General features: G+C 40.9%; 1 protein-coding gene and 1 long non-coding RNA gene across 2 annotated transcripts; one reads left to right on the top strand and one right to left on the bottom strand.

The window, feature by feature from the left end:
* Positions 1–95: 95 nt before the first annotated feature.
* On the bottom strand, positions 96–9,867 carry LOC147049213 (uncharacterized). Its single transcript, XR_015067583.1, has 3 exons — positions 8,629–9,867; positions 3,620–3,700; positions 96–1,395 (listed from the first exon to the last, which is right to left on the bottom strand). It is a non-coding gene; the product is annotated as an uncharacterized LOC147049213 (long non-coding RNA).
* gata2b (GATA binding protein 2b) lies at positions 8,740–15,816 on the top strand. The gene is made up of 6 exons (XM_085924150.1): positions 8,740–8,890; positions 8,974–9,412; positions 9,545–10,123; positions 11,129–11,274; positions 13,182–13,307; positions 14,586–15,816. The coding sequence occupies exons 2-6, from the start codon at positions 9,190–9,192 to the stop codon at positions 14,862–14,864; spliced, it is 1,353 nt and encodes a 450-aa protein (XP_085780276.1). The 5' UTR covers positions 8,740–8,890; positions 8,974–9,189; the 3' UTR covers positions 14,865–15,816.
* Positions 15,817–16,398: the final 582 nt, after the last annotated feature.

Genomic DNA, 16,398 nt, shown 5'->3' with positions numbered 1-16,398 from the left:
AAAGGAATGTAAAAATAATTTGGTTGCACAACTCTTGTGACTGAGGACATGGCTCAGAATGAACCAATCACAAATTAAATTGAAAATAACTGCCATCACTTAAAGTGCCTCTGATTACTCTAAAGTCCAAATTAATTAATAGGGGTGTGTAGACTTTTTTTTTAATGTCCACTGTTGGTACAGGCCACACGAAACCACACTTGCATTGGCATCAAGTGAGTGTGTGCGTGCATGGTCAGCGATAGTGTGAATGGACGTGCCAATTTTAGCAGCATTCACCATGACCTGTCAGTCTCTTCATCCGGAGGTGAGTCTATTGTTAACAACTGAGGTGGCTGTCATTGAAACACACTCTTGCTAACCTGTCGCAGTACACTTCACTACAAGCACGCACGTGTGCGCACACCCATAAACACACACATTTGTTCTCTCAACAGACATGTTGTCAGAAATAGTGACACAGCAGGAGTCAATTTTTATCACTGCTTGTCAATTATTAAACTTTAACCTAAATTTTAAAACCTTTTTTTGCACTCACACCTTTGGGCAAATTAGAGTCTTCAATTAACAGGCCACACATGTTTTGGGAGTCAGGATTTGAACATTAAAATCTTAGTGTTTGTATTGAGTTTGGAAAAAAAATGTCATTAGAAGTAATCAGGGTAAAAGTCCCCTGAAAACAACAACAAATCTCTTTAAATTTGAATCTCCCAGTGCATCAAACGGTACAGATGAGAAAATGTTCTGCCCCCTGGTGGCTCAAGAGCATACTGAATAATTGTATTGATGATAAACTGCAATTGATTAGTCCCTTATTGACAAACGTCTCCTTTTGTCTATCTAATTTAACTCTGGCTGCTTTAGACCTTTAAACTCTGATAAGTATGCAAACTACTGATAATGCAGAAACTGACAAGAAGCAGTAAATCACAAAAGAATGCATCGTGTCCATGTCATCAACGATGTGCCGATAAACGATGTCTATCGTATCCGATTCTGTTTGTCAGGCGTTTTCCCTCTCTAATTGCCCGCAGAAGGTTTTTCTTTTCTTTTTTTTTTTTTTTTATCTCGCGCGCACCTTATTTTTTTTGCATACCCGTTATTCTGTGGTGTCATTAGATATCAATCAGTCCTCCTATCATCTCCTCTTATCCTTTCTGTATCCATCAGTCTTGTTGACAAGGGAGGAACAGCGGCTCGCAGTTGTGTCACCACAGTATCCTGGCACGGTGTCTGGAGTGGGGTGATAGTGGTGCTGTTGTGAGCTGCGAGGGGTACCGGCGCCCTCAGTTGCCCCAGAGCCGGAAGCCCAAGCTGGCCAGCGGTTAGCTTGCACATCCCTCTGAGAAGCTCTGAGCTGCCTTAAGGGAAGTGACTTGTGTCATTCATTGATGCCTACATAACAGAAACAGATATCAGAGTGAAAACAGAGACTTTCCGCATCTTCGTACCATTTTTGGCCTACTGGTATAACTGACAGTGACCTCTGTGCCCCCTGGAGAAAATAGACACAAGAATTATCTTCTGGTAGTGGCACTTAGAGCACAGTTTGAAAGAAAGTACATTTATCGTACATTTAAAAAAAAAAAAAAAAACTTCTGTGGTGACATTAGTAAATCAATGGTGACATTAGTAAATCAATTCGAAATAATTGTTAGTTTCCAGGCAATATTATCTTCTTGGAAACAAATAAAGCCTTATTCAGATTTATTTACTTTTTTTGTCATCATAAGATCTTAATGTTATTTACAGGTGTTTAATGACAATATATACAACTAAATATTATGTGAAAGCCTTTGCAGGTCAGATTGCACAAAATTGTGTCCTGGCTGAAGATTCACATGCATTCAAATAGAATAAAATGCAAAGAGTAGAGCGACCGAGGAATCATTTAAATAATAATAAATTTGATAGATTGTGACAGATGAAAACAGACATCCTCCATCTTCACATATCAGGTCTTGGAGGGCCCAACAACCCTCATCATGACTCCTTTGATGCCCGCAGAAAGACAAGGGCCAATCGAGCAGCAGATGGCAGTGTTGTACAGCAAAAGAAGAATCTGTATTCTCCTGCATCGCCTTGTCAGTCATTCATCACTTGTTTTAATTATTAGCGCAAATTTGTTGCAACGAAAATGGTAGAAACACTGCATGAATCAAGACCAAACGATGGGAAATTATTATTATTACTGTTATTATTATTGTTATCAAATCATTATTATTGAAGGGAAAGGCATCACTAAAAGCCAACCACTGTGATGGATATTATTAAATAGATGTGTCTCGGGCAAAGTCCCACAAATATTGTCAATTATGATTTACACTTTGGGATCTGATTTTCAAACAGATTTAACTGCAAGTCGCATCATTTTCAGAATCCTCAGGATTGGAAAAAACTTGTAGTGTTTATTTTAAACATAGGGGGCACAATACTTAAGGTCAAATGTCAAAAGGACAAGTGTCTTAAATTACAACTGTGGAAAACATATAACGGCAAATATTGTTTTGTTGGTTCTATTTAGAATATTAATTTGTTTAATATTACGCTACCTATATTAGTAGCACAATGAAATGAGCCAAAGGATAAAATTGGCCAAAGGATAAAATTGGCGATGAACTTAGTCACCCTGAACTTAGCGGAGGGAACATTGTATGGTTTAATGTGCTCTGAGGGTGATAAGGGCGCTCATGTGTCCTGTCGGAGGCGGGCAAAAGGGGGTCTGATTGTGAGGGGTGGTGGTGGTGGTGGTGGTGGTGGTGGGCTAAGGGGCAGGAAGCGGGAACAGGCAAAGTTTCAAAAAGGTGTGCGAGTGGAAGAGGCCGTTAGAGGCCTCGCCCTCCCCTGACCACAGGGCCAAGATGGAGACAGCATGTACCTGCTTGCATGAAACCTGCAAGGCAACACAGCAAGCGTGGCAGCGTTCCGTTTGAAACCGGAATTCAACAGAACAAGTGTATCCTGATGTGGTGAAGGCTTGGGGTGAGTGCGGGGGGGAGGAGGTAAGGCAGAGAGGGAACGCACAGATGGCACCGCATTGCAGGCCTCACTCCACCTCATGTCAAATCTATATTTGCACAACAAGGCAAAAGATGTTGCGGGGAGGGGGAGGAGACTCTCAAAGTTGACATGTGGCCCTTCTGAAAGCAATACCAGTAAAGTTCTAGATTGATTTTTTTCTTTTTATGATTTATTTTTGTCGTAGTTAAGTGATGGCACACTCCCGTGCAACCTTCGAATGGGAACTGAGCAGACACTAAATTAGGTACGCCTGAACACTCAACAAGAGTTGCATCAACATTTTATAATGCTCATGATACCTGCAGGGAGGTGTTAATTTAAGAATAGACTGTTGTGGATGTCGTTTTTAGTGGTGGTAAATTGAGAGACATTGCACAAAGTGAAAAAAAGTAAACAGATTTTATATTTTAAATTGGCCCATATTTAATGGGTAACGGGGAGTGTAGAATCCCACAGAGGGAGATTGTAAGTAAAGGAACAACGCCCGGTGGCTACAATAGAGGCAAGGTCAGAGGCAGCTCACTATAATCCACATAAAATGATGACGTATATTCTATAAATGTGTGTTTATCAGTGTATATACGTTGCGGGGTCTTACCTCCCTTTTGGTGTTTTCATAGCAGATTTCTGGGGCAAGATTTAGGGCTGAAATTTTCGACATGGGGATGAGTAAGACGGTCTAAAATTGAGAAAGACAAACAAACATGATAAATGCAGACACAAAGCCCTTTTGTTTTTGAAAAAAAAAAACATCAACATTTGTTATTTTTGAAGGTTTGTAGGTTTACAATTGCAGCAGTGCGTGAGCTGGAAAACAAAAGGAGGGATGAGAGATGACAGAATGGTAGAGATAGAGGAAAAAATGTTGAAAGTGATGCTTATGTGTGTGTACGTGTGTGTGTGTGTGTGTGAGACAGAACGAAAGAGAGGCAGGGCGGATTGCCTCTGAGAATGAGCTTACAGTAAGCAAAACAGCAGACAAGAGAGGGAAAAGCAGGATTTCAAGACTCGGGATCAGTGTCAGATTTGACACACAGAAGCTTGTGTGTGTGTGTGGGGGGGGGGGTGAAACAAGGGAAACAGAGTTTATGTTCATGTGATGGCAGTGAAAATGGTTGAAATTGAATACATGGTTGACCTTTGAACCCTTGTGTGGCAATTTAAAATTTTGGAGCATGATTCACTTTAGTATTAGTGTTCGTGTTTTGCTCAATTTTAATGTTCACTTATTTTCACATGTGTAGGACAGTTAAGAATTAAAACAAAACTGCCAGTGTTTTATTCTAAAGTAATTAATTGTAACCCAAAAATAAATGTCATGCAAGAATGTAAGCCGTTGGAACTTGAACTGTGTGAATTTTGTGGTTATATTTTCCCATGTAAAAAGTTTACAGGGGAAAAAAAGCAGCGTGTCATAAAATCGTTAACCTGATAGCAAAATAATTCTTAATGTAATTTTTAACTTAATGTCACAATATATATATATAAAAAATGGCATTGTGGTGGCTGGAAAAAGTTGTTTGGGGTTCATATAAAAAAATGAATGGAGCAATAATGCTATTTGGCTAAGGAAATGGAGTTTAAAATGAAAAGCTTTTTTTTTTTAATACAAAATACTCACGGGTGTTTAGCTGACATTATCAGACGGACAGACAGACAGACACTCACAAAACACACCCCGGCACACTAACACACACGGTATATCCCCACAGGAAATGAATTAGACAAAATAAAGGTGCAAAGTCTGAAATTGGTGAACCGACTTCGGGGTTGAGGGCGGCGGGCAGAGAGCTGTTTTGAATTCTTGAACTCCCCGGACAGCGTTGACTGACAGGTTGTTAGTGACAAGGTGTTGTAAACGCTCAGTTCCTGCACGTCTCTTGGCAGGAACTGAAGTATTACACCTTTTGACCTCTAATTAGTCATTAGAGATCATTTTCAAGACATCCCGCAGTGATGCAGAAGGCTTTGGGATGCAAAGGTAACAACAGTTTTTAAACATACGTAAAGACGTCACATGAACAAATGCGCAAAATACATTCATAAAGTATTTGCAATAAAGTAACTGTTCATGCAGGTTTGAAATTTTTTTTAGGGTGCAAAGTTGACTTGACTGTTTTCCGCTAGGTGTCGCTGCTCGCTAGGTTATTACATCACAGTGAATGGCCTGCTTGTAATCCTTTATCGTCTAATCTTTCAATCAAGGGCCCTTCTGAATTATATCTGCCAGTTGAATGACGTCATTCACAAATGACTTGATTCACAATGGCATTAAGTAATTTCAAAATAGTTTAAATTCACATTCTTTTTGAAGGTGATATATGCAGGTTAAAATGATCAAGATGCCAGTGACACTAGAAATCAGAATCCAAGTCGTATATAAAGATTCCATGACTTTTAGGTCAAGAGAGCATGCATAGCACCTCTGTGACATAATTGCATTTTAGGACTATGAAAACAGATGGGGGGGGGTTGGGGGGTCCAAACCCAGTCTGGGCTTCAAGAAGAATAAATCCAGCAAGAGGTTGTGTTACTGTTGGGTAGACTTTGCATGTCAGCAAAGGTCATCTTGCAGCGTTTTTAAATATGGAAAAAAAAAAAAGTGAAACGCTCCGTCACTATAGAAGCAAAAGGAGGAACACTCTTGACTGGCTTGACTTTACGTTTGACCTTTGAGGGAAGGAGAATTAATCCTTGAATATAATAAGAGTGTAAGATATGGAAAATGAGTGCACCGTTATCTGCGTTACCCTGGAGACCAGCAGCAGTAGCAGCAGCAGCAGCAGCAGTAGCAGTAGCAGTAGCAGCACCCTGGGCTGCTACAGTTGCCAATTTATTAAAGCATCCAGCTTGTATTTATGGCTTGGGAAGTATCCCTGCCCCCCCCCCCCCCCCCCCCCCACACACACACACAACACCCGCCAACATACAAAAGCATCACCCTTTTTTTTCCCCCAGAATAGCGCAAATCTTTAAGTAAACTTTAAGAAGATTTCCAGACTTTGAAATTAAAATAATTTCAAACTAAATTTCTCGTGATTTAGAACAAGATAAAAGAAAATCATGACAAAACGGTTGCGTATTAAGTGGCAAAGATCTAACACAGCCAACCGTTTAAGCTTGATACTTAATGCGTTTCAAATTTTCTATCTGCGCAGATTTCAACGCAATAATATTCAAATATATTTTTCCGCGTCTGCGTCTATTTAACCCTTATCCAGTAAAATCCGACATGAAAGAAATAATATTCGTGATGCCACAACAAAGAAGCGGAACCTCAGATGGCTGCCACCGATAACCTAAAAATAAAAGAGAGGGAAAAGAAGCCCACTGCACACAATAAAAAGACTTTGCACACGCAGAGCGTTAAATGTGCAAATAAAAAGCTGACACGCGTCTCCCTCCTTGCATCTATCTGTGTGTCTATCTATCAATCATTCGCGCAGATCTGGACCAGCAAATGATGCATTCCCTGCATTAGATGTATTTGTTGTGCCAATTTGAAAAGGCGGCGATAATCTGGGAGCGAGAGATAAGAAATACCATTTATTCTGCGCCACTTGGGAGCCTATTTCCCGGGCCGATCAACCCCCCCATTCTCCGCGACACCTCCAGCAGCCCGCTGATAACGATTAGGCTATTTATTATCTTCACAAAGAACAAAGATTAGCCTGCACCGATGAAAAATTACCCCGGGATGGGTTAGATTCAGAGGGACCTCAGCATCCGAACGGCATTTCTCTTCTTATTTGGCTTTCCACTTTAAGATGCACAGCACGGGCACATAGTAATATTAATATAAGGCCAATACTACAATTATTATTACAACTACTAATAACAATAATATATTTTTGATTATCGCACCAAAAATGACGTTGCATTGTGTTTCTTATAGGCCAAAGCCACTCCCGTTTTTTTTTTTTTTGCATAATAAGATTTTCGGTGCGGTGCTGAGACCTCTTTTTCTCCTTGGATCGTGAGAGGAAAAAAAAGGAGCAGGGAAAAAAAAAACAAGAGGAGGGATTGAATTAATGTCAAATCCTAAAATGGAAGTGGATGTTTGTCGCCGATAAGGTTTTATCATCAGGCCGGATCAAAAGGGCTCACACGAGAAGCACGTGTCTGCTCATATTATCATGTTGATGAGCTCTAATACGATATACCGCAAGCCACTCTGCTCTCTTTCCTCCTTTTGCGTCAGTCTATTTGGCTTTTCTTTCCCCCCCGGATCAGTAAATAGTAAATAATCTCCCTATTGGAGATGATAAAGAAAAAAATAATATGCCAACCGTTTAACTGTAAACCAATTAGGGCAGTGTGTATTTTATTTATTTATGGATTTATTTTTTTGCTGCTGCCCATTAATTCTACATGTGAGCTTCCTTTATTGGTTTCAAGTTTTTGTGTATTGGCTGGAAAAGGTGATTGTGATTCTACTTGGTTATCACTCTCACAAAAGTGAGGGAGGTTAACTGTAATGTACACTTAAATACTTATTTTTATGATAAAAAAAAACAAAGATAAATAAAAGAAGCAGAACGAAACCAAATTAATGAATGCGACCGTCCTGTTAACAATTATTTAGTTGGGTGTTATCAGTACAGTTATCAATTGTTTGGTTGTTAATTTTATTTACAGCCCGGAGCGAAGGAAAATAACTGCAGATGAGATATATCACAACGTCAATATTGTGTCGCATCACGACGAAGAACAACAGTTGATTAGTGAGTAGAACGTGATCACTTTCACAATGCAAGTGAACTAATCAAGAGAAAGTGTTCCTCTGATGGCCGCGTTTCAATGGGCACAGTGTCACTGGTGAATAGCCTAATCTCGTTTAATCTGATCTAATCATTGTAGAGAATTTGACTTTGCCCACTGGAGTTTCCTCGCAATTAAATAATAATAATAATAATAATAATAATACTAATAATAATAATAATAATAATAAGGGCTTGATATATAATAAAAGATGCCACAAAGTAAATATAATTCCCAGAAATTCATCGGCTGGGCAACCCCGTCTATGCCTCTCTTCATTGCTATTGCTTGCTCGCAGCTAAGATTAAAAAAATAAAATAAAGTCTTGAATTAGTTTTTTTTCCCCATTCCCTGTGATGCAATGACGTCAGCAAACGGCGTCAAGCAGGCGGCAGTGTGGACTTCCTGGGATGCACGCGCTCCCTCTTCAATTATTGCCTGTCAATCACGCGCGAGGAGGGAGAAGGACACGTACACGCGCGCGTGCACGCACCCAAGCAACAACACGATGGGACGTGACGCAAGACGAAACTGGCGATTAGTGAAGCATTCTGAAATCACAAGCATTCTGAAATCTATCTTTTTCTTTTAGATGCAATATACCAATTTAGGGTTTACGTTTTTGGCTGATTTTCACAATTCAAAGAGTAATAATTGACCATAATTATAGTAATCGTCATCATTTTCATGATCCTGGAGGACTGACTTTTTAATTTAAAAGAATGGAAATGACCAGAGGAGAAAAAATGCTTCTGCAACACTCTGAAGGGATCCCTACTAATGGTTTTATCAAGTCATACCAGAGCTCTAAAAATCAAGCATTCAATTGGAGATTATCTAAAATACCTTGAAGAGTATTTGGTCCGGAAGCTCCGCCTCCTATCTTCTTCCCGAGCCTCTAATTGGCCGACAGGAAGCCATTCCAGATAACTCCGCCCACAATTTGACGATGGTGGCTGCTGGCTGTCAGGCAAGGAGACGCAGTTACGTGTTGCTTCAAGTCCCAGTGGACGGACCAAATCTTGTCTTGACAAACACTCGGACGCGAGCACAGAACCGCACACGGACGCAGCACCTGAAGGAGGAACAAAGCACAAAGTTTGTGCATGTGAGTATACTTCAACAGCGCTCAAATGCTGCTCATCTTTTTTTTCATGTAAAAATGTGAATAATTGCATTTGTTTACTCCAGGTTTGGACTCCATGTGCACGAAAGAAGTTGAATTGAATTCGGATGACAGTAAACAAAAATAGTGATTCCCCGCAAATGGCCAGTGCGGAGATCTTTTGAAGAACAGAGCATTTCCTCCACAATCCTGCGTGTTTTTCCCTTCTTTGGATGATATATTTGGCTGTCCATTAAATAAAATTATTCATAATAAGCGACCTCCAGCGACGTAAGCAGAAGATGGATGTGGCGGCTGATCAGCCCCGCTGGATGCACCCCCACGCCGTGCTGAACGGCCAGCACCCGGACACGCACCATCCCAGCCTGGGCCACAACTACATGGAGCCATCCACCCAGCTGCTGCCCCCGGACGAGGTGGATGTCTTCTTTAACCACCTGGACTCTCAGGGAAACCCGTACTACCACAACCCTGCCAGGGCCAGAGTGTACAGCCAGGCGCACGGTAGGTTACAGATGCAAAAAACAATCATTTCGTATATTCATAGCAAATGCACCATCATCTAATAAATCCAGATACATTGACGACAATCCATCTCAGTGGGCATGTTTTCACCGCCACTTTCACCCCCGACAGCTCGCCTGACCGGGACACAGGTGTGCCGGCCACATCTCATCCACAGCCCGGGGATCTCATGGTTGGACGGGAGCAAAGCGGCTCTGTCGGCCCACCACCATAACGCGTGGGCCGTGAGCCCCTTCAGCAAGCCTAGCCTGCACCACCCTGGCTCCGCATCCCCCGGAGGCCTGTCGGCGGTCTATCCGTGCAGCGGCACGTCGAACGCGGCCTCTGCAAGCTCCCTCACGCCGCCGTCCCACTCCAGCCCGCACCTGTACACATTCCCCCCGACGCCCCCCAAGGACGTCTCGCCAGACCCGGGGGCCACCTCGCCGAGAATGGACGAGAAGGAATATATCAAATACCACGTTTCGTTTTCCGAGGGGATGAAGATGGAGAGTTCGAGCTCGATGAGAAGCAGTCTGGCCCCCATGGGCGCTCAGAGCGCCTCCACCCACCACCCCATACCGACGTATCCTACCTACTCGCTGCCTTCGGCTCACGAGTACGGCGGCAGTCTCTTTCACCCGGGCAGCCTCCTCGGGGCTTCCACCGGCTTCAGCACCAAGGGCAAAGGCAAGACTCGGTCCTGCACCGGTGAGTCGTATGAAAAAAAAAAAAAAAAAAATCATATAAATTCACTACCCGGTAATTGTGCGCAAATGTGACGCAGTTAATATTACTAAACGCTTTCAATTTCCATCATTTGAATTTAGAAGAAACTTAAATATGTCTACAGCATAATTATTTGACATTTTACATTTTCATTGTTTCGCAAAGAATATAGTGGTTAGTAAATCCGCTTAAGACAGACAAAAATAAGATCATTAAATTATATGGTTTAAAAATAATTAAAAAAGTGTCGTAAAATACACTTTAGTTGATGAGCAAAATTACTGCCAAAATCTAAATAGGATTGTTGTTATTTTAGCTTTATTCCCGACAGTCCATAAAATCAATTTGCATCAGTCAAATGCGGCCTGATTTATTCATTTTAGTGCATCTTGATTTTAAAGAGTTTAAAATGGCCAGCTTTTGGCTGTAAAATAATATCATTTCTTAAATTAGACAATAACAATAACAGTCTTTCCTGAAAAAGAAAAGAAAAATGATTATTAAGCATGAGGCTGCACTCATGGCTGAACACACTGACAATAATCCTCTTTTGTTAACCGTGACTCTGTAATTACTTCTGAGCTGGCTTCAGTTCAACTGCATCCAAGATCTGGTACACACAACGTCCCAAAACGTCAGATGTTGCTTTAAACGAGTCTTTAATACCATCATACGTTGTTCCTGGTTATTATTTAATGAACATTTTATTTTAAGAAATTCATAATTGATTATCTATCTTTATTTTTCTTGGACTACAACATTATAATGCATTTATCACGTGTTTCTTCAGTTAGTTTTATTTATAAATTATTTTTAAAACACGATGGCAAAAATGGTATAGTACATGACTTGTTTTATTCCAGTGGCGCGTAATCACCACAAATAATCGTTGATGTGTGACACTGGTGGTGCAGCTCTTTGCATGTATTGTATTTTGATCAACTTGAATCTCAAAAGAATACGTGTGTGTTTGCGCGTTTCCTTCAGAGGGCCGAGAGTGTGTGAACTGCGGCGCCACATCCACGCCTTTGTGGAGACGGGACAGCACCGGACACTACCTGTGCAACGCCTGCGGGCTGTACCACAAGATGAACGGTCAGAACCGACCACTCATCAAGCCCAAACGCCGACTGGTGAGTCCCCGCTGTGTTTGTCTTGTGGGAGTAGTAAATACGAGTGTTGGCTCGAGAGAGAGGGGGAGGGAAAACACAATTCCAGGAAAGTTATATTTTCCCAAAGAGTTTCCAGGAATTGTGTCCGGAGGTCACCTCTTGCTCCTCTAGCTCAAGATGTCAGCCCAGCGAGACCTCGCCGCTTGTTTCTGCTATCATTATTACTGCTACTTCTGATAGCGCCGCTGATAGCGCCCCTCAAAACGGCCAGGCGGGGAGCCACTTTTAATATGACATCATGATTTTATTTTCATGTGGTTTACTGAGAAGACTCGCGTCATGCGTCTGTGCTGCTTTCGGCAAGGTTCCATGCTTTGTTTGGAAAAGATGTCTGTTCAAACAAAGTCAAAAACAACAAGGCATGGTTCAGAGATTCAAGTAGTAGTGAAGTCTAGAAGAAAACGTCCAAGCCAAGTACGTGACAGACTAATGATTCCCAAAGTGTGGTATGAGGGGCACTGATGGGACGTGAAAACCCACGGAATTAAATGTCCAAAATTTGCATATCGGTACAGTTGATTTTTTTTTTTCAGTACAATTCAGTAGTATTTAACTTGTAAAACCTCAATCCGTTTGAATGTCATCTTTTAGAAATATATTTTCAACAATTATTCAGGTTTTTTTTTTCATTCAACCTGTTGAAATACTGAAATTGAAATTTTAATTTAATCATTCATTTTTTAGTTAATTTTATAAAAAGACTATAAACGCATTGTACGAACTTTTGCCTCATTAAAGATAAACACTTAGGCCTACTACGCTACGTGCAGTTATTTATGCCGTTCATATTTTTAAGGTGTTGCTTGATCGTGATTAACTATAGTATGTTGATGGAAAAAGGAGCAAGTTAGAATTTAAACGACTTGAAAATTTATGGCATGACAAAAAGGGCATTTCGTGTTCTCACGAATGGATAACCTATGAGAATTTGTTTACCTGCGGGGATCAAAATTGTGTGGCTGTGCACATGTAGACATTGAATCATCTGAATTATTCATCTCAATTATTCCACACAGTGTAAAACAATGTATGAAAACAGCTTTGTGATTGATGCAAAATAAATGACTTCAACACATTTTATCAATAATAGCGTATAGAGCCCATATATCAGGCCCGGTTTCCGTATGGCTCAGCAGTGACTCTTGTGTTCGGTGGCAGCAGCCTTTCAGTTGTTTCCTATCCGGATATCTGACCGGTCCAGATAAAGCGGCGGGCCTAGCGTCTGTTTCCTCCCTCGACCTCCTAAATAGACTCAGACCTCATTTTTTCGAGTGGTCAAGCACTCTCGTGTTATCCGTGGCGCAAAAAGCAGCGTTTAAAACGAATTGAGAAGATTAGGAACATTGCGCAACATACTGAGCGTTGTTGTGCCCGTTGTTGGAAATGTTTACTTCCTTTATATGTGGTGCACATTAAACTGAACATGCATATTTATAATGATTGTGAATAGTTAAGCAAATATAAAGGAGGCATGCAGGTGAATAAGTATTTCAAAAATAAAGGGCTGGGCTAAAACAGTCATTTATGTTGAAACAACTTTAAATGATGCCTTATTAACATTTGATGATGTTAGCACAACAAAGCAAGCAGTTGAGTTTACCCAACTTTATTTTTACAGTTGAGTCTTAACGCAAAAAGGTTAATTTAATATCATTATATCATTAGGAGTGTTTTGGATCATTTTGGAAAAATGATGTTGGCACCAATTTTAGTTCCAGCTTTCGTGTTGTGAGAACGTTTGGGTTTTTCCAGCACTGCAATAAGAATAAGATTAATATCTTCATTACTGATGTAGTCGAGTTCTGCAAACAAACATCCAAACAAGGAATGCAAACATTAACATCATTGCCGCTAATGTCTCTTTGCAGTCTTCAGCCAGACGAGCAGGCACCTGTTGCGCCAACTGTCAGACGACCACCACAACGCTCTGGCGGCGCAACGCTAATGGAGATCCAGTGTGCAACGCCTGCGGCCTCTATTACAAGCTGCATAATGTAAGTCTCAGAGTCCTGATCGCCAGGTTGGGCCCGCACAAAGCCGACAGGGTCCAGTAGTCGGGAAGTGAGCGGGGCAGGTTTCACTGATTGTTCAGGCTAACGAGGCAGCAAGGGGAGAGTGAGAGTTGTTTGACCCGCACGCACACCGCTTGGACTTGAAGCGGCTCTGTCCTTTTGTGCTTTATTGTTTCCATGGTTTAGTCCCCTGAGAGTCACAATGGTCCGACTGCTATTGAGTGAAACCACAAGGCTTAGATCCGTATGAATAGCATTAAGAAGTCCACGTCTAAATTCACAACAGCTTAGAGAAGTGACGCTTGGTGAAAGGTAACACTTGGGCCCACCGTCACCAAGTGATGCAGCCAAACATGACTATAGTGGTCAATCATGAGGAAAAAAAAAAAAATAGAAATAATCAACACACACACAGACCAGGTGATTAACCATCGCAAAAGCACAAACTACTGCAACAACAACAACAAAAACTGTCGGGGGCAACGTTTTGAGGCGCCACATATACTACGCTATTATTTTGGATTAAGAATCAGATTTCCCTTGACGTAGCTACGCTATAATACAAAGAGAGGAAACATCTGTTAGTCAGTGAGGTAGTTTAATCCTCCAAACAGAAATAAGGGATGAAAGTAACAATTATTGTGATCATCGATTTAATCTTGACTATTTTGACTATTAATCGATGAATCGAAAATATAGCTACGATGCAATTAATGACAGAGACTCTCAACGCTTCACTTTTTAGCCACAGCTATGTTTGAAATGATCAATATGGTTAAACATTACTATAAAACCCAATATAGGCTACATATAGACAGTGTTGGTATGGCTTGTTGGCGACCTGGGCTGGATACCCGGAAATGTTTGTTTTTGCTCATGTGATGTGACACAGTATTTTTACAGCTGCCAAGAACATTACAGATTGCCGGAATGCTATTTTCCTTTGTAAAACATGTTTATTTCCAAAGCTTTTATTAAACTGAAACACAATATTATTTGGTACTGCTGTTTTGGTTAGCAACAGAGTACAAATGGGTTCGGCCATTAACGATTTGATTTAGTGTGTGTGAGTAAATTGTCGATAAACTAGTCTTTTTTTCCTGATATGAAAAGAAGGGCATTTCATTTTGGCAATAACACACTTATCAGAAAACTAATTTTGTTTTGTTTTTTAATGCTATTTTAAGAGGGACTTTTTAGCTGTGACAATTTATCGTACTTAACTCCACCACTAACAAAACCACCCTTTTACCCCAACAGGTGAACCGCCCCCTGACCATGAAAAAAGAAGGAATACAGACACGAAACAGGAAAATGTCCAGCAAGTCCAAAAAGGTCAAACGGAGCAGCGAGAGTTACGAGGAGTTTACCAAGAGTCTCCATGACAAGAACTCTAGTTTCAGCTCCCTGGCAGGACACATGTCCATGAGCCACTTGCCCCCTTTCAGCCATGCCGGACACATGCTGCCCACTCCCACCCCGATACACCCTTCCTTTGGCCACCCACACCACTCCAACATGGTGACGGCCATGGGCTGAGGCGGGTCACGTTGGACGACACACTATGTAAAGACATTTGATTGATTCTGATTGATTATGCAAACGGTATGAAATAAGGCCAACCTCGAGGTACCTAACTCTTAACGGAGGCAGACAGACATACTTCCTGTCGGCCCGATACAAACACACACACACGCGCGCGCAAACACGCACGGTAAAAAAAAAAAAAAAAAAAAAAAGTCAAAGCTCCTAAATTCAACATGACAGCATTGTGGTTCAGTTGGTGCAGATATGTTTATAGTAACTGTGAATATTGTATAGAAGAAGGTGATGAATTAATTACATTAAAAATAAATGCTGGAATTGTTTTTTGTCATCACAGAAAATTACAAAATACTAAGCAAACAAACAAAAAAAATGCTTTATGATTTATAATTTGACATTGTTAATTGTAATTACTGTTATTATAATTATTGCTATTCAGATAATTTATTTTCTCTGCTTTGTTCCTTGATTATATTATGAATACTGTTGTCCCCGTTCTGACTATATTTTTTTGGCTAAAGCGCTTTCTTCTGACCTGGTCATCATTTATACTCATGAAATAAAGATATCAACTTCAAACGTATCTGCTTCTTCTAAACTTCATTGTCACATCCCAACAAAAATAGCACAAAAAAAAAACAACCTCTCACACCATACTGAGGTCAAACATGAGTAAAATACAAGCCCAAACAAATATGCAAGCGGGAAGCTTGCATGATGACACGGTTCAACTCAAGTGCAGCGCATGGTCGCCCCTCAACATTTCCCTGACCCTTGACCCTAAAAGCACTTATTCCGTCTTTCTTCTGGGCCCTCCCACATTGCTGTTGGAATTATTCATAGACACAATTAAAATGTCACGTCCCCCCCCCTTCAAAAACATGACCAAGCAAAACAAGGAGGCACTTTTAGAAAGAACGGAAAGAGTAACTTTGGGACTGGGTGGCCATTGTAAATCAGCTCATAAGCAATCTTCATATATCCAGCAAACAACTTTGTACACACATCCTCCCTGTTCATTCCATTTGTTTTTCTAGCTAACTCAATTATCGAACTCCGTGACAAAGACAGGAATGATTTTAGAGAAGTGAAGTAGCAGAAGAAAAATGATAATGGATAAAAATCTCTGAGACTTTCAGGACACAACGGACAAACATACAGTGCGTTCTGAATCGCAAAACAATGTCCAGGACACATCAAACCTCCAGAAAGATAAAATACTATTATTCACATTCAACATCTTATCTTGGAGAATTACAAATGAGGATATACCCCGGAAAAGGAAGAGGGAGTGGTTAGAAACAATTACTATGCCGAAATGACCAAATGACCCTTGATTTCGAGAATATCCGTATCACTTCCCCCGGGGTAATTAAAGTCCAATCCCAACTATGAAGTAACTGTTTCCTATCCAGCAGCAGCAGACTCTAAAGCGCCACTAACTGCACAAACTGGGCTGAGTTTCAGTGACATTTGGGTGGCGTACACAAAGGTTAAGTCTTTGCTAGGATTTGAATACAGTAATACC

This window comes from Syngnathus leptorhynchus, chromosome 11, assembly GCF_054491065.1.
Source record: "Syngnathus leptorhynchus isolate UIUO chromosome 11, UIUO_Slep, whole genome shotgun sequence".
In the NCBI taxonomy this organism is placed as follows: Eukaryota; Metazoa; Chordata; class Actinopteri; order Syngnathiformes; family Syngnathidae; genus Syngnathus; species Syngnathus leptorhynchus.
Note: the sequence above shows the minus strand (reverse complement) of the source record. Positions and strands in the feature narration are given on the sequence as shown.

Bases quoted from the DNA above. Each gene is read 5' to 3' on its own strand.
- gata2b (XM_085924150.1), top strand. From the start codon at position 9,190: ATGGATGTGGCGGCTGATCAGCCCCGCTGGATGCACCCCCACGCCGTG. The intron at 9,413-9,544 runs GTAGGTTACAGA...CACCCCCGACAG, and splicing joins AGTGTACAGCCAGGCGCACG to CTCGCCTGACCGGGACACAG. The intron at 11,275-13,181 runs GTGAGTCCCCGC...GTCTCTTTGCAG, and splicing joins TCAAGCCCAAACGCCGACTG to TCTTCAGCCAGACGAGCAGG.